The 18,911-nt window shown below is 38.7% G+C and overlaps 1 protein-coding gene across 10 annotated transcripts in view; it reads right to left on the bottom strand.

Moving 5' to 3' along the window:
- Positions 1–5,092: 5,092 nt before the first annotated feature.
- PHKB (phosphorylase kinase regulatory subunit beta) overlaps positions 5,093–18,911 on the bottom strand; it is a 294,059-nt gene continuing 280,240 nt past the window's right edge. For 3 of the 10 annotated variants that reach the window (XM_077132330.1, XM_077132331.1, XM_077132332.1), the window contains 3 exons: positions 18,771–18,878; positions 16,109–16,249; positions 5,096–15,473 (listed from right to left, as the gene is read on the bottom strand). In XM_077132330.1, coding sequence (XP_076988445.1) covers positions 15,336–15,473; positions 16,109–16,249; positions 18,771–18,878 — 387 coding nt within the window. In that variant the 3' untranslated portion in view covers positions 5,096–15,335. Of the gene's footprint in view, positions 15,474–16,108; positions 16,250–18,486; positions 18,615–18,754; positions 18,879–18,911 lie in introns of those variants that run through there. The other 7 variants (XM_077132335.1, XM_077132336.1, XM_077132329.1 and 4 more) reach the window with 4 other exon arrangements.

Here is an 18,911-nt window from a genome sequence, read left to right as displayed (position 1 = left end):
AGTGATTCAAGATTTATTAGACAGAATGGACAGAACTTGGCAACTGATTGCTTTAGTTTCTTAAATGCTGCCAGAATGTGATATGCCAAAAGTAGAACAGCTTTTAAAAAGGGAATTTAGTAAGTTACAAGTTTACAATTCTAAGCCTGTGAAAATGTTCAAATTAAGGAAAGGCTATAATAATGTCCAAATTAAGGCATCCAGGGAAAGATACCTTGGCTCAAGATGGTCAATGATGTTCAGGGTTTCTCTCTCAGTTGGAAAGGCCATGGCGTATCTGCTAGCTTTCTCCCCTGGCTTGTTTCAAAAGGACTCCCCGGAAGCATTTTCCTTTGGCATCTCCAAAGGTTTCTGGCTGTGTAGGCTCTGTTGGTTCTGATGGCTCTTTCCAAAATAATTCCCTCTTAAATGGCTGTAGTAAACAACCCCACCTTGAATGGGTGGAGACACGTCTCCATAGAAACAATAAAAAAGATCCCACCTTAAAGGACATGGCTTTTCTGGGGTACACAACAGATTCAAACCAGCACACTGATTAACTTTGGGACTGAATAAAGGGTAGCATCAAAGATGAATACCAAATTTGATGCCTTCACAGTTGGGTGTATGGGTTACAGAAGGAAAACTGGAGGAAAACCAGGAGTTTTGGAGTTGGGGAGAGATCACCATGCGTTAATATTGGATATGTTGACTTTGAAGGACCTCTGGATTGAGTTGTCAAGTAGGTACGTTAATAAGGTCTGTGATGAGATTTGGGCTGTTGTACAGTTGGTTATTGACCAGTAAGGTCATACGCAGGTGAGACCAACAGGGAGAGACTGTAGAGCAGGAAAGTTAGGCTTTGGCTGAGCCGAGGCAACTCCAACATTGTAAGTGGATGAATAAGTATGAGGCCGAGAAAGAGCTTCTAAGGAGGAAGGCAGTAAATCAGGAGACAATAAGTGATCTGGGAGCCAAAGGAAAGTGGTGCTTTAAGGAGGAAGTGACCATTTAATGATTGCTGAGATGAGGTCTAAAACATGTTCTTTGAACTTGTTACAATAAAAGGCATTTTGGTGACAGTAAGTGGTGAGAAAATGAGAACATGTGCAGACGGTTCTTTTGAGAATTTTGGCTATAAAAGGGAGTGGGATGAGGGAGAAAGGTTTGCTGGTTTTGGAAAATTTTTTTTTATTGAGAAATCTTCATACACATACAGTCCATCCACAGTATACAATCAATAGCTCATAATATCATCACACAGTTGTGTATTCATCACCACGATCTTTTTTTGAACATTTGCATCACTCCAGAAAAAGAAAAAATTCATATATCCTATACCAGTCACCCCTCTGTCATGGTCAGGTTCATGCGTCAACTTGGCCAGGTGGTGGTGCCTGTTTGTCTGGTTGGGCAAGTGCTGGCCTGTCTGTTGCCATGAGGACATTTCATGGATTTAAATCATGATTATGTTGGCTGCATCCACAGCTGATTGCATTTGTAATTAGCCAAGGGGAGTGTCTCCTGCAATGAGTGGCACTTAATTTAATCACGGGAAGACTTTTAAGAAGGATTCAGAAGAGACAGTCTCTCTTCCTGCTTCAGCTGGTGAGCCTCTCCTGCGGAGTTTGTCTAGACCCTTTATTGGAGTTGTCAGCTTCACAGCTTGCCCTATAGATTTTGGACTCCTCCATTCCTATGGTTGTCCAGCCAGCCTCTTCTGAGAGTTCACTGAAGAATTTCACTGGAGTTACCAGTTTGTGGCCTGCCCTACAGACTTTGGACTCTATGTTCCCATGGTTACATGAGACACTTTTATAAATTTTATATTTATGGATATTTCCTGCTGATTCTCTTTCTCTAGAGAACCCTAGCTAATACACCCTCCCTCTCATTGACCACTAGTATTTCAATCTATTCATTTTTTTTTTTACCTCTTATCCCCCCTCCCCATTATTTTTCTATTTTTACTTATTTTTTTTAATTCATCTGCCTATACCCTGGATAAAAATAGCATCAGACACAAAGTTTTCACAATTACATGATCACAGTGTAAAAACCATATAGTTATACAATTTTCTTCAAGAATCAGGGCTACTGGAACACAGTTCAACAGTTTCAGGTACTTCCCTCTAGCCACTCTAATGCACCACAAACTAAAAAGGGATATCTATATTATACATAAGAACAACCTCCAGGATAACTTCTTGATTCTGTTTGAAATCTCTCAGCCACTGAAGTTTTGTCTGATTTCTCTCTTCCCTCTTTTGGTCAAGAAGGTATTCTCAATCCTATGATGCCAGGTTCTGGCTCATCCCAGGAGTCCTGTCCCATGCTGCCAGGGGGATTTATACCACCTCTGGGAGTCATGTCCTGCACAGCTCTCTAAGAGCTAGCTTAGAGAAGCTACATCTGAGCAAGTAAAGAGATTCTCTGAGGGTGACGCTTAGGCGTTAATTATAAAGTAGGCTTAGGGAAGATTTAAGTTTGGAGAAATCTTTAATGCTAATAGGAAGGATCGAGTGAAGAGTAAAAAAAGAGATGGCTGATGGGTAAGGTGCTTGAGAAGACTGGTGAAGGTGAGCTCCCAGCAGAGGTACAGGGGTCAGCTTTAGGTGGAAGGGAAACCTGTTTCTGCCCTGTGGAGCCTAAAACAAACCTGGGTAAAGGTTATAGCCCAGGAATGAACCTATGCCAAACTGGATGCAGAATGTTCTCAAAAAGCGTTGGTGGGCATCATTTGCTATTTACCATGCCACCGGGTGAGGGATTAGAGTTCTTCTCCTTGCTCCCCAGTGAACACACACAACACACACTACTTCTCATTAAACACTGTTTTGGAAACAGATAATCAGAGGCATCCAGGAACCTCACAGGAGAACCTATTTATACTTCTTGCCTAAAGGTTTTCCTTACACAGCTGAGACCTCCGTTTATACATTAAACATCACCCTTTCACTGTTTCTCCTACTCCTCAGATTTGAAATGATCTATTTTCAACTTTTTGGGGAGATAATAAATGGCCAAGTCCCATGGCCAACTAAGACACAATCAGCTACAAAAGGAAGGATAGGAGTGCTACACCACACCAGAGAAAAGGGGCTTGGGTCACCTCAAGACATCATTTTCCCAAAGGTAGTAAGATAAGTCCTAAAAGGAGCACTGGCAAAAGAGACTGCCCGCCACTTCTGATCTATGCAAGGTATGAAGTCTCTGGCCTAAACTACCACAATGGCAGCTACCCCCTCAACTCCTGTCAGAGATAGAATGGCTTCTGGTACAGCTCCAGGGTGATCAAACTGGGGGTAAGGATTGGGCCACAGCTCTGGGAATGAAATCACATAGGGCACTGAGCAGGAACTTGGTGGTTGTGAGGATACAATGGAGAGATGGTGTGCTAGTTTGCTAGCTGATGGAATGCAATATACCAGAAACGGAATGGCTTTTAAAAAAGGGGAATTTAATAGGTTGCTAGTTTACAGTTCTAAGGCTGATAAAATGTCCCAGTTAAAGCAAGTCTAGAGAAATGTCTAAGGCATCCAGGAAAAGATACCTTGGTTCAAGAAGGCCAGTGAAGTTCAGGGTTTCTCTCTCAAGTGGAAAGGCACATGGTGAACACAGTCAGAGTTACTCTCTCATCTGGAAAGGCACATGGCAAACACAATCAAGGTTCCTCTCTCATTTGGAAGGACACATGGCGAACACGGCATCATCTGCTAGCTTCTTCTCCTGGCTTCCTGTTTCATGAAGCTCCCTGGGAGGCATTTTCCTTCTTCATCTCCAAAGGTCGCTGGATGGTAGACTCTGCTTCTTGTGGCGCTGCAGCATTCTCTGCTCTCTCCGAATCTCTTCCATTCTCAAAAATGTTTCCTCTTTTTTAGGACTCCAGAAACTCATCAAGATCTGCCCAAATGGGTGGAGACATGTCATCACCTAATCCAGTTTAACAACCATTCTTGATTAAATCACATCTCCAGGGAGATGATCTGATTATAGTTTCAAACATACAGTATTGAATAGGGATTATTCTGCTTTATGAAATGGGATTTAGATTAAAACATGACTTTTCTAGGGGACATGCATCCTTTCAAACCAGCACAGATGGCTATGAAAGGTCCTTGAATAGGTGACTATTATTGTTACTTATCAATTCTGGGAGGAATTGGCCAAGATCCATGTGGACCTATGGCCTATATTGCAGCTGGTGGACCAAAGGCCCAGGAGGCAATGACAACTGCACTGTGTGGTCACTCTTCTAAGATCAACATGGGCATGTTAAAGTCAGGTTCCCATACATACATGTACAACAATACAATGTCTGTGTAGTTAAAACTACTACTACTGTATTGCTGCCTTGGGTCTCTTCTCTATAAAAGAACTAAAGAAAATTTCACTGGCATAACGTATTTCGATTAAACAGCTGCCAACTAAATGCCTATCAAGGATAAGGGGCACTGGGCCAAAACTGGAAGGAATTGTGGTGGGATCATCCACCATCTCCACAACAGAGAAAATTAATGGCACTGCTCTTGATGCATTTGAGAGAACCATTTAACTGCTGACTCTGCTATTTCCAGTTATTTACTTCCCTGTTCAATTGAAGTTGAAAAATCACTTGTATTATTAATTTGCATAAAACTTTCCAGCTTCAGAATGTGACTCTAAAGCTATTTTTACAAAGCAAAGTTGGAATTCCCAGCTTTCTGCTTTCAAAGACTAAAGTCATTCATCAGCTGCTTTCATAAATGTTAAGCATACAATTTTTTTTAACTTCCATTTTTTAGATGAATTAGGCATGTACAGGTTTACTGAATTTCTCTGTCTCACTGCACAGTCATATATAAAACCACCCAAACAGCACTAGGCCTGTTCCTATTTTCAGACAACCAGACAATTACATCTCCCTTTGGGCAAATCCTCATTCATATTAAATATTTATTATCCACTTACTTTTCTTTCAGTCAGCAAGCATTTATTAAGCTTCTGCTATATGTTTCATACTGCGATGGATACTGGGTGAAGACACCCAATTTATTTAACCTTTTTTGAGTGCCGGACCTCAGAAGATTTACACTTCATCTAAAGGCTTTGCTCTCATGAAAGGATGAATGCATTAGTGGACAGTCTATAGTTACACGGAATAAGCTGGGCATTCAGAGGCAAAGACCAGAAGACCTTCAAGAGTCTAGGAGTTGTGGGGGATACAAGGATGGAAGGACTGAATAAGTGGGACTTGAGTCAGACTGAAACTGGGCAGGTGGTAGAGTCAGATTAGGGATAGAGAGTGACTCTTCCTTACCCTGCCAGTGGAGGAACCCAGATATTATTTGAGGTATTAGAGGGAGAAGAAAGAAGAAAATTAAGTCAGAAGCAGAATCAATGTGGCTTAAGCCGTACAACTTGACCATGATTTTCTTCAAGGATTCTAGACTACACAGAACAGCATTTCTCTCCTTAGGGAGACAAGAAAAAATCTTGACAACCAGTTTCCATCTCTGTCCTTTTTTTTTTTAAATTTAATATTTTTAGTGTAAAAATGTAACAAACATTCCATACATGGTGTACAATCAGTGGCTCAAAATATCATCACATAGTTGTGTAATCATCATAACGATCATTTTTTTGAACATGTGCATCATTCCAGCCAAAGAAATAAAAAAGAAAAAGAAAAAACTCATATATACCATGCCCCTTACCCCTCCCTCTCATTGACCACTAGTATTTCAATCTACTCATTTATTTTAACATTTGTTCCCCCATTATTTATTTTTATCCATATTTTTTACTCATCTGTGTATACTGCAGATAAATGGAGCAATAGAAAGAAGGTTTTCACAAACAGTCACACTGTAAAAGCTGCATTATTATATTATCATCTTCAAGAAAAAGGCTACTGGAATACAGTTCTACAGTTTCAGGTACTTCCCTCTAGCCACTCCACTACACCATAAACTAAAAAGGGGGTATCTATATAATGCGCAAGAATAACCTCCAGGGCAACTTCTCAACTCTGTTTGAAATCTTTCAGCCACTGACACTTTATTTTGTCTCATTTCTCTTTTCCACTTCTTGGTCAAGAAGGTTTTCTCAATTCCTTGATGCTGGGTCTTGGCTCATCCCAGGACTTCTGTCCCATGTTCCCAGGGAGATTTACACACCTGGGAGTCATGTCCCACATAGGTGTGTGTGTGGGGGGCATCACGGTGTTTTTTTTTTTGGCAAGGGCAGGCTCTGGGAATCAAACCTGGGGCTCCCGCATGGCAGGTAAGAACTCTGCCACTGAGCCGCGTTCCACCAGGCTCATGGGCTGCCCACTTAGGCAAGCTCAGCACTGCACCAGGCCCCCTGGCCTGCCTGAAGGTCACCCACCTCCAAGCCTCAGGCCAAGCCCTGCCTTTCAGAGAAGCTCCACTGAACTCTCCAGCTCATAAGAACTCGTCCTTCCCTGAACGCCTACTGAGCTCAGAGTAGGAATTGCCCTGTTTTCCACGTAATTATTCCCTTACTGTATTACTTCTGCCTCCCCACATGGATGGGCATTTGCATTCCACCATTGCCTGCCCATGAGGGTACAAGAGGTGGGTACTACGGACTGCAACAAGAAAGTAAAAGGTCCTGTCCCTTACACAAGATGTGTGCTTCCAGGCAGCCCTGAGTAGTTACACTCCGGACTTCTGAGCACTGCTCCCACGGTTTCAAAAAACACTCACTCTAGCCAGCTTCTATACACTCAAGAGGCTGGCTAGAGCAGGGGAGAGCCACTCCCAGGGAGGCTCCCTCCTGGGTCTTTCTGTGGCCTCATTACCCCCTAAAGTGCCCAGCAGGACTTTCAGCTCCACCAGGATCAGAGCAAGAGCACAACTTAAGGAGCCCCTTTTTCATCACCTTCTGATCCTGGCATACAAACAGCACAACTTGAAACAAATCCAGGTGTTTGTTTTGAATCCATGTCTCTTAAAAAGATAATTCCTGGAAAAAGAGATGTTAACAAGTCTCACTGTCCCGGTCATCAAATGTACATGAGCAGTGGGAATTGTGACCTTGAGAGGAATTTATCCAAACTTCCTGGCACCTGTCTGTAATTGGGCTGGGGACTCCATCAAGGTTTGGGTATCAAAGAAGTCAAAGCCAAGGCAACAGAAATGGAAAAAAGTTTTGATTCTTCTGTGTTTACATATCTTCCTGGTTTTGTCCTTCCCCACAGTTTTAATCTAGAGACCAGGAAATGGCTACATAAACAGTGGGTGTTATTTGATGTTCATCACCAGGCTGGCACTGTCAATCTTGAACCTCTAAATCTGAGGGAAATACACATATTAATCAAAGAATTGTGAATACTGTAAAAGTGAGTATGGGAATGAAACACTTCATTTCTGCTTGGGCTCACCCTACTCCTTTTCAGCCCAGTCTTGCATGAAGTTGACTAGAAGAGAAACTTGATTGTACTGCCAAACTTCTAGGTCAAGAGTTATGCTTTTGTAATTTGCAAAGTCTCCATCACAAAACAATTGAATCTGAGGAGCCAGAAACGTGTGTTGCAAGAACGATTTCTGATTATAGCACCCACTTTCAGGCTCAGAAAACAAGTACTTGTCTAAATGATCCAAACCCCTTTCCGGGGGCACAGCCAGTACTTGAATTAAAATTGCCACTTAACCCAGTCCCTGTATTTACTGTACTGATGGCACAATGAGAGTTAATTATCCACCTCACATTGTATTTCCCTACCAAACACGAAACATAGGACAGTGGGCTCTTGATGGTGAGTGACTTTGATATGGTTAAGTTTCTTCACTTGATTTTATTGTGAGCGTAAAATACATTCATGCTGTAAACTTTTATGCTTATTTGGTACCCTTCAGTACTTCCAGCAAGATAGAACTAGCATCTGCCCTTTCTGTCAGATGGATATGCCTCCAGCAATTCTTTAGCAAGGAAGGAAGTTTATGCCAGATTCCAGAGTAAATGCACTTCTTTCAGCTGCAGGGTTTCCTGCTCCCTCTTTTAGGGAAACTGCTCCCTTGCGTCCCCATTCTGTTGTTCACAAGATGCCTTCTCTATCACAGAGGAACTCGTGCTGTAGTAAAATGAGCATGGGCTAGGTGACAGCAGGTTCCCCAATCCTGTCCCAGGTTTCTTCAATCTTGAAAAATGGATGAGCTTATTTCTTTATGAAGTATCTTTAAACTAGTCATAATACAAGTTTGAGATTTTTCTGTTAACATGTATCATTGAAAGTTAAAATTTTCTTGTGCATCTGTGATGATTTCCTCTTTTGGGGTTCTAATTTTGTGATCTGGAATTAGACTGTTTAGTCATTTATTCATGTGTGAGCTTGAATAAGATGTTTAAATTCTGTGCCTCAGTTTCTTCATATATAAAATGAGGATATAATAATAGTTCTCATTTCATAAAGGACTAAGCACAGTGCCTAGTATATTAAGTGTTCAATTAATGTAAGCTATTTGTCTCCTTTATTACTTGATTAGGCTAAGCAGTGGTATAGCTTATATTTTCTTCAAAATACTGGTTCTCATAGTTTTAAAAAATTAATTTGCTTCACCTATCATTTTCTTTCTCCTGCTTTTATGTTTATTTTGTAGTAATTTTAAAATTTCTTGAAATGAGTATTTATTTCCATTATATCCTGCTTAATCCAATGTTTAAGGCTATGAACTTAGTTGTCTTAAATGTAGCAGTATGATTATCATCCGTATATTCTGAAAGTCCAGTTTTGATTTCAATTTGAAGGAATTTCAAAATTTCCTAGAGGTTGGGTTTTTCCCCTTCTATTTTGGTTGTTAAAATGTTTTTTTTTCTTTTATATAAGATTATATGTTCTGTATTCTAATTTTGAAAAACATGGAGGCTATTCAAAATATGGTCAGTTTCAATAAATGTTTCAGAAAACTTCAAAAGGTGAAATCTCTGTGTTTGGATATGGAATTAAATATTCAAATATTAGTGATTATATTATTTCTATGACCCATATCATTACCTGTGTTTGTAGATTTCATTTGTCATAGGTTGTCAGAAGTATGTTAGATGAAGTCTCTTTCTCTTTGTTTTTCCAGGCACTTGCTTTACATATATATATATATGTAAAACATATAAATGTATTTTTTTTCACGGGCAGGCACTGGGAATCGAACCCAGGTCTCTGGCATGGCAGGTGAGAACTCTGCCTGCTGACCCACCATGGCCCGCCCTTGCTTTATATATTTTGACACTTACATTGGTTAGATTAAACTGTGAGAGCAGATGTACAGCCCCTAAAAAATATAATAACTTACATCCTTTTAGTTTCCTAGTTAATAACTCTATACCTGCTTAAAAAAATTCGTTAAATTCTCTGTTTAAATAACAGATAGTTTCTGTCACCTGATGGAATCTAGTCAATGACCAGTGTTCTGGTGTGAAGGCTGGGATGTGGAGGGGGTATGGCCTGTGCTCCACAATTAAACTCAAGTAGTTTGGCCATTTTCAACACGTTACTAAAGTGACCTTGCTCATTGCCATTGCAGCCCACAGAAAAGCAGAAAGAGCACAAAGGGGCTAACAGGTTTACAGATCAGACCTAGAAGTGGCACTCATTTCTTCTGCTCACATTTCATTGGAGAATATTTAATCACAAGGCCACACCTAACTGTAAAAGAGAATGGAATGTGTTTTGTATCTGAGCAGCCATATGCCCACCTATAATTCTGTTACCATGGCAGCAAAGAACAGATTTTGGTGGATAGCTAGGAGTTTTTGCCACAATACTGTTTTCTTGTTGTTGGTTATTTTGTGTATTGATTTAGGCTACTTGTATTCTAGTTATGGATCAAACACCTTTGCCTCGAAGTTACAATGTCTGACATTAAAATGGAGAGTCCTGGTTATACTGGATCTGGAGACTGTCATTTCCTTTTTGTTTTCTGTCTTTACAAACAATTTTCCAACTATACCTTTCCCCCTACCCCAACCTTTACTTTTATTTATTTATTTATTTTACACGGGCAGGCACCGGGAATCAAACCCAGGTCCTCTGGCATGGCAGGCGAGCATTCTTGCCTGCTGAGCCACTGTGGCCCGCCCCCAACCTTTATTTTTTGATTTATGAATTTAAAAAAATGAAGTGTATATTGACTTCTTGTTATGAAAGACAAGGAAATTAGCTCACATACACTTTTTTCTAGGCCCCTACTGACTTTTGACAGTAAGCTCCAGGATTTTTGTCTAAGTTCACTATTTATTTATTTTTTGGGGGGTGCATGGTCCGGGAATCGAACCCAGGTCTCCTGCATGAAGGGTGAGCATTCTATCACTGAACCACCCATGCACCCTAAGTTCACTATTTTTATTATTTTAAATTGTGAGGCTATTCTTTAAAGTCATCTGCACATTGTTTTCTGTAGATGTGAACCTCTTGTTTAGTATTCTTATAGTTTAATGAAATCATGGTTCACAAGTTTTTTTTTTTACAAATGGTTTTTATATATTCTCATGTCTTCTCCATTTACTACAACCTTCACATTGATTCAGTTAGCTGGATTTCATAAACATTATTTTCAAAAAGGCTAGTAGTTGCTATAATTCCCAAGTCTTTGCATATTTAAGAATATTTAATTTGCCTTTATAACTGGTTGGAATTAAAAATTTTAGGTCACTTGAGCAAGTTACATTTTCTTGCCTAGAAGATGACTGATTTTTTTCTGGCCTACTTTCCTGAATAATTACTTTTTATTCCTGAAGATCAATTACTTCTCCTAAAGATGTTTCAGTGTTGCTCATTCTTAGTTTTTCTTAGGATAAGATTTGTTCTCTTTATCTGTAGATTTAGTTCTTCCTTATTTAGGGAAAACTTTATTATATATATTTCTTCTGTGCCATTCGTAAGGTATTCCACCTAGAGATGCCAACTTTTTTTTATCTTGGCTCAACCCTGTCTATCCTCCATGTCTATTATAATTCTTTCCCATCTGCATTCACTGTGATTCTCTCTCTGATCAAACATCACCTTATCAGGGACTTTCCCACAACTATAAGAAAGTGAATACCCTTTGTCACTCCATGCTCTTCTTATTCTGCCTTACTTTTTTCACAGTTCTGATCACATCTGACACCTCACATCATCATCCCCAATAGAATGTAAGTTCCATGAGGAGTGGTACTTTTGTCTTTTTCGCACCACTTTGCCTAGAACATATGGTTGATGCTCAGTAAGTACTTGACCAAATTATCTCAAGCTTTCCCTTTATGTCAGCAATTCAATTTCAGCAATTCAATTTTGTTCTTTGCTGTTTCTAATTTATTAGCTCTGTGAAACTTGTTTCCTTAGCTCTATTTTCCTTTCTATCTCATTGTATTATCTTATTTGACTTTGATTTCTTCTTTCAATAATTCCTTTTCTCTTTCTTTCAGAATATAGAACATTTGTTTGGGAGAATGTTCTGTTTCCCAGGGTAAATTTTCTTTCATAAAGGGTTTTTTTTTCCGCATGGGCAGGCACCAGGAATTGAACCCGGGTTCTCTGGCATGGCAGGCGAGAACTCTGCCTGGTAAGCCACCATGGCCCACCTGCCAGAAAAGGTTTTATATTACTTTTTTCTGTAGTATTTTTACATAGCCTGTAGGCAGTTTCTTTCTGTCTTTCTCACATCTGGCATAGCAGTTCTGTGGGTGGCCAGATATGGTATGGATAGACTCTTTTACCTCTTCCCAGCTAGTCCTTTCTTGCTGCTTCCAGCTGAGTCCATCCCTCTGAGGCAATTATACAAAATCAGGAATATGCAGCATTCAGAAAGACAGAAAAGATAAAAAGGAAATATAAATAGGATAAGAACCAATTGAAAGAAGGGAAATGGGCTGATGGTAAGCCCTACCCAAATGGGAGCCCTACTCCCATTTGTTTCACCCATCTTTTCCTCTCTGACTAGAATGCTGACAACTTTTGGGGAGAGGGAATGATAAGGCTGACCATTTCTGTCATAAGTAGAGGCAACAAAGCTTACTTTATTTTCAGAAACTATCTTATACTATAAGGTACTGTCTTTGGAAATAAGATATGCCCTCGAATAGGCAGGATGAACCCAGATCTAGTACTTTTAGACAGGATTAGACGGGAAAAAGGATAGTCATCCAATCCACCAATCACTATGGTCCAGATACAGTCCCTCCTTCACAGGTCAGGATACAAGTTCTCATATCATCTCTTATTGTTGGAAATAACTATTTTCCCAGCTGGAAAACAAAAATGCCCACTCCCATAGCCTTTTCCTTCCTTTAGGAGCAGGACTGTGACAAATACACATGTGTTTTGTGTACAGCACAAGAGGGCAACTGGGGGCTAAACTCCAGTTTATGCTTGGCTCTTTAAGCCATGTGTCTGAGCATGGGCTTGTATCTGCTCAGGGAAAAGACCTTTTTCTTTGCATAAAGGTACCACTCAATACCCAAATCTTGTGCCTAGGGTGGATGCCTGTTCTAATTCACATGGAGGTGTCACATGATCTGTGGTAGACCTTCAGGAGAGCAAAGTGGACAGGAGCATGTGTGGTAGGGATAAGCTTCTACACTGCAGCGACTTTCCCTGACTTTTATACTAGGTGCTGACTCAATACTCCTTCCAAATGCATTAGGTTTTTCATAATTTCTCAACTGACCTTTTCCACACCCGTGTAGAGCTTCTGGGAGGCTGGAGTGTAGAAGTCAAATACTAATTTCAATTATTTTTTTGTATTTCTACTGTTTTTAGAAGTTTATGGCATGAGACATGGTGCTTTCTTTGTTTGAATGCCGCCTGTGCTGGTTTGATGATCTGTTCCCCTTTATTTTTCTTTGATGGTTTTAGTTTCTGAGATGGTCGAGTTTTATGACCTGGTTGCATGGTACTATGCTGATTCCAACCTCTCCTTGGTTTAAATTCGGTCTCTTTGCTGTTATAGCTATGTCTTCACATTGTATAGACTCACACTTCTCTATGTCATCTATTTAATATGCATGCACATGAAAGACCAAAAGCATGTCTTTGAATTTGTTTTGGTGAAAAGTTAAATGTATTCAAGTGTTCAACAAATGCTATTTGTTGTCCATAAAGCACTGCAACCTTATAACATATTGAAGATGACATCAAGATGATCCCACACTCTGATTTTATAAAATTGAAATACAGCTTTTTCAGATAAATGAAATGGCAGGAAATCTAGAAAACACCATGTTCTTTAAAATGATGCAGTGGAAATGTAGTTGAATTTGATATTCAGTCAGGATTTTCCAACATAGCTTGTTTATACAATAAACTTATACAGTGAATCTGCCATTGTGATAGAGGGATCTTAAAATCATATTTAAATCATGTCATGTCTGGATAAATGTGCTAATATTTTCAGCCAGTCTCTAGTGCAGCTGTTAAAACATTTTAGCTCTGTATGCCAAATGGACTTCTAAAACTCATATAAGCTCTGTATTCTAATTCTTATTATTTTTTGCTTTTCTAATTAGAAAACAGATACTGGCTTCTATAGAGGTGAGCATTAAAATGTACTGATCCCAATATATCTTCCAGAACCAAAAATTCTGAATTTTATAAAACACATTGTGGATACTTATGTCTGATTCTGAATGCTTTCAGTAGCACGTGGAAACTTCATAAATTTGCATATGTAATATTTAAGCAGGAAGTTAAAAAATCATTCAGGAAACACTTTTGCAAATGATGTCTGGTTCCACCTAAGGCTACAGCAGGTTTCTTGGAATTTTGCTCAGCTATGCACTTTAAAAAAAAAATTCTTAAAAATACAATTTACTTTCCTCCAAATTTCTGCCAGTATTAAACATTTCAGGGCTTTTTATTATTATCATTATTTAATTTCTGGTTTTTCTACCATGAGGTGCCAGTCCTCAATTCTCTCTCCATGGGCTTCATGCTTTAAGTTTTATAATCTAGCTTCATCATTTATATATATACATATATACTTAATATATAGTCGTATAACAATTCTTTTCTTTGTCATATCCCTCTCCTTAAGCTGGTCTGTAAGCACACTATATCTCATTCTTCTCCATTATTCCGACCAATGCATATGTCATTTCTTATGCAAGATCTAGGCAGTATACCAAAAAGTTATGAGAAACTGACTGATTCTTCAGATTTTCCATGTGCTGATACATCCATTTAATATCAATTTGACTTGTTACTGAAGCCAGTCGTCCCTTCTTTGCTAGATTCTTTCAAGACTCCACAAATGGGCTGCATTTTTATGTGAAAAATTCCTGACTTCTCAAGTGAAATACCACACTAAGACGGGTCAGTAAAACTATTCACCAGGGCTCAAACTAATGTGCTGCACTGTAGTATTCAGGAAGAAAATAAATTCATAAAATGCATGTTTAATTTACTTTCTATTTTTACTAACGTTTTCTGACGTCAATCTGGTACTAAAGTGTGTGTAATAAAAGCTATTAGAGATTCCTTTCCATTATATCATCAAATTAATTAAATGAAAATATTCAGGTGTAATAAACTCAATAATGTGAACTTGGGAACAAAGAACATATCCAGAAACATTCATTAATTCCTAAATTTACTGACTTTTAATCCTGTTTTTACTAGTACAAACTAAGTTAACAATCCTATAAATTAACATATTTTTGAGCAATTCTATACAGATTCAATTTTTAGTAGGAGCTCAAAGAAAATCTTTGATAAGGCATAGATTTACTGCATTGTATTTTAGTTCAACCCTTATTGTTAGCACAAACACAAAACCACATTCATGTTTATAAGGTAAAACTGTATAACACCTCTGTATACTAAAATATTATCAATAAAGCAGTTTCTAAGAATCAAAATATAGCTTGGCTGACTTTGTTTTTATGATGCATATTAAGATCTTCTAATAATACAACAAAGCCACTAAAGAAAGTCTACCAGGGCCATGCACGGTGGCTCAGCAGGCAAGAATGCTTGCCTGCCATGCCAGAGGACCCAGGTTCAATTCCCGGTGCCTGCCCATGTTAAAAAAAAAAGAAAAAAGAAAGTCTACCAGTATCCACTGAGGTGGGAATTTAGTACAAAGAGAAAAGATTTATTTTCGTGAGACATGCAGAGGTTAATTTTCAATCTATAAACTATTTCTATCATTCAGTGAATGTTATTGTTGGTATAATCACGAGAACTTTTCCTGCTGCGTAAAAGCATTTCTTACCAATAGATTGGCTATGGCATGCAAAAGAGGTTCAATAACTCTGCCAAGGACATGAAAAACACTTCACCAGCATGATCGGTCCATTGGCTGCCTTGATTACTCTTCAACACAAAATTTAACACACTTCTAGAAAGTGTCTCAGTAGAGCCTCTTCTACCTTCCTCATTAGCTAACCAGACATGGGTCGTCATTGCTGGGTTTGACCTCTCCTTCCAGCAGCAAATTCATCACAACCTTTGTCAAATAGCTGCACGTTCCCTTTTTTCCCAGGGGGGGAGTGTTGTAAAAGGAAGCCATGTCATCCTACAAAGGAAAAAAATAAACAGTCTGATTTTTTTGTTTGTAAAGAGTTGACAGGTAAAATCAGTGTCAGACTAGGGGAAAAATAAATTCACATAAATATTTCCTTGTAGAAAATACAAGCTTCCCGAACATTTCTTTCAGTTTCCTGAGGTGTCTTCTCAGCACATAAAACAAACACAGACATTTTTAGTATTCTCTTCTTAACCAATAATTTTTATTTACTTAGGGAAACATTTTACCGGTGAGCATAAGTATTAAACAGAGGGCCTGGAAGGAGCTGTATTAGGCAGTAGACAGCCCCAGTACACTGATTATTGCATTCCCATCCTCCCAGAATTTAATTTTAAAGTCTTCTGGTATCTATGGCTCCTCCTTGGTAAACACATTTTAACTGCTAAATATATAAAGGAATTCACTTCTTCCTAGATTTTTAGTCAGAATTCCACACCTGAAGACCAATAATTAACTAAAAAGTAATCTTAATTATTCAAATAGTCAAATGTCACCCTGTCCCTCAAATAATGTATTTTGCACTCTCTGAAGATGTTTTGTAAATTCGATGAGAGATTAGGAATTTTCTTTTTAAGAATTAAGACAGCGAAAAAATTCTACACAAAGCTATTTTCTCTACTTACTTGTTTTTCCACTTCTTTTAGCTGACTCCCATCTTTTTGAAATTCATGAAATGCTTCTTTCACCAATCTGTCTAGATCTACTTTGTCTTGAAATTCTAGCTCAGGGTTTCTTTCCAGTACAATGGCTACAACCATCAGTAGCTAAAAGAAACAGATGTTGAAAGCCAATTATATGAACCATAAACGCAGAGCACTCTGGACCCGTTTTTATTCTTTAATCAGATTGATGGATGATCCTAGCATTCTACAGTGTGTTCTGTTTGCTAAGAGGCTTTAGGATCACTTATGGAATATTTCTAATCTTACAAATTGGCAGTTGTGCCAGTTTGAAAGCATTATGTACCCCAGAAAAGCCATGCTTTAATCCTAATTTCATTTTGTGGAGGCAGGCATTTTTTTTAATCCTGATTCCATAATGTACTATGGAATCTTTAGATTATCTCCATAGAGATATGACATACTCAACTGTGGGTGTTAACTTTTGATTAGATAGAGAAGTGACTCCACCCATTCCAGGTGGGTCTTGACTAGTTTACTGGAATCCTTTAAAAGGGGAAACATTTTGGAGAAACCTCAGAAATGACAGGAGTCTACAGAAACGACAGAGACAACAGAGAGAGCAGAGACATGGATGTTTGGAAATGCCTGGAGCCCAGTAGACACTGACATGTGCTGTTAAGTGTGCCAGAATCTGGAGAGACCCAAAAGAAGCCAAGAGATGAAAAACCAGCACTGCAGAAGCAAAGTGAGGAGGATTCACAGGAAGACAGGTTGAAACCAACGGAGCCCAGGAGCAAGGAACTAAGCAGATGCCAGCCATGTGACTTCCCAGATGACAGAGCTGTTCCAGACCCATGGGCCCTCCTTGAATTAAGGTATCTTTTCTTGGATGCCTTAGTTTGGACATTTTCACAGCCTTAGAACTGTAAACCTGTAACTTATTAAATTCCCCTTTTTAAAAGCTGATTCAGTTCTGGTATATCGCATTTCAGAAGCTTGCAAACTAACCCAGCAGTCTTCTGTTTAGAAGTGATGAGTGATGTGAATGTTTTTACTGTGTGTCTCTTCCTGTAGCTGTATGTAAATGTTTCTTAGTCACTTAAGTAAAATTAATAACTTAGAAAAATGCTTTTCCTAACCTTGTGTGTTATTTACCCCCAATACATGAACTTCTCCTGGGCCTTTGGCATTAATCCTCGTGGGCGAGAGGCCAGTAACCAAACAACAACTAGTGCCATTAGGAGTCTGCCATAGATGAAGGAGTAGGGACAGAGCCAGAGAAGGCAGATGAGTCCAACAGAGACTGTGGAACAGGGTTAAGGATGAAACAACTTGGGGCCTCAGTTTCCGAAAATGAATATAACTCTGTGATGCCATAGCAATTTCTCAGAATGATTGTTTTAAAAAGTACATTTACTTCTGACTTTTTTTTTTGACATAAGGCTAGTCAGGTTTGCATAAACTATTTTAGTTTAACACATCACCCTAATGTTTGGCCATCCCATACATTTATCCTAAGTACTAATGTATTTTAGATGATAAACTCTTATGGCTCCTACTTTGTACATGTAACAGGAAACAGAACTTATAATTCCCTATTTGGCAACCTAAATGGCTGTACTTTATCTAAATGCTTCAAAAACAGAACCTGGAAGAACAAAGGAAACACATTCAATAAAATCTAGGGGCCACAATGTGGGGGAATATTCAGTTATGCTCCAGTCCTAAAGGAACATTTTCTTTTCCTGCAAAAGGAATGATCTTGTTATGGTCAACAGGAAGGACCTCTATTATTCACTTTATGTACTAGATGTGGAAAGGTTACGGGAACAGCACAAGGAAGGAATTCAACCTTCTAACATACCCATCTTTACTTGATTCTAGTCTCTGCCTCACTCTTACATGCTATGAAACCAACCGACTGTTTCAAAATATTGGCACCTCAGGGATAAGGCTGAAAATCACTCAGTTCTAAGTGTAGCTCTAGACATTCTGGATTTTAGGAGGTGCCACATCTGGCACAATACTCATCAAGAGCTTCTTTGTCTGTATCAGTAAGATATATATTATCTACCCCCAATAAGTCTGATAAAGATGTTCCCAGAGACAAAGGTGGGCATGAGATATATAGTAAATTGGGTATACATTTTAGCATTTAGTTTTATATACAGCAATTATGATACAATAATTTCATGTATTCTTTGTCTATAGAGAGAGGTTTGGAAAGATATCCCTTGAAATATCAGTGGTAATTACCTCCTGCTAATGGGTGTGGGGAAATTTTTGCTTTTTTTCTACAATTGTTTGAACTGTTGATACTTTTACAATAGTCCCACATTATTTCTGTAAATAGAATAAAATGAAAACAAAATAAATAGAAAAATGGTCACTTCCTCTATTTTTATAGTACTGCTGATGTACTTGTAATGACTGTACAGCTGAAACAAAATGAGGAGGGACTCTTTCCACCCTGAAGGATTATAAGACGCTCAAACTGTTCATGTGCCTGGACTTGGGCACATCACATGAAAGGCTCAATTAGAGGAGATTAGGGATAGGTAGGGAGTGAAATTCTTGGTCTACTGGGAAGTCTCTTTTATCCTAGTTTTCAGAGAGAAGGTAGAAAGCACTTTTTGAGCAATTTGCCTTTCTTGATACAAACCTCCACAATGATCTGTCTGTACTTTGGCTGGTCAATATTTCCCAATATGTCTTCAACAAGAAGAGAGAAATTCATTTCATACATGGTCATATCAGACAGGGTTGGTTGCTGAAAAAGTAAAAAAAACTGAACATTAAAATG

Source organism: Tamandua tetradactyla, chromosome 16 (assembly GCF_023851605.1).
Source record: "Tamandua tetradactyla isolate mTamTet1 chromosome 16, mTamTet1.pri, whole genome shotgun sequence".
NCBI lineage: Eukaryota > Metazoa > Chordata > Mammalia > Pilosa > Myrmecophagidae > Tamandua > Tamandua tetradactyla.
The sequence above is the reverse complement of the archived record's forward strand: the minus strand, read 5'-3'. Positions and strand labels throughout refer to the sequence as shown.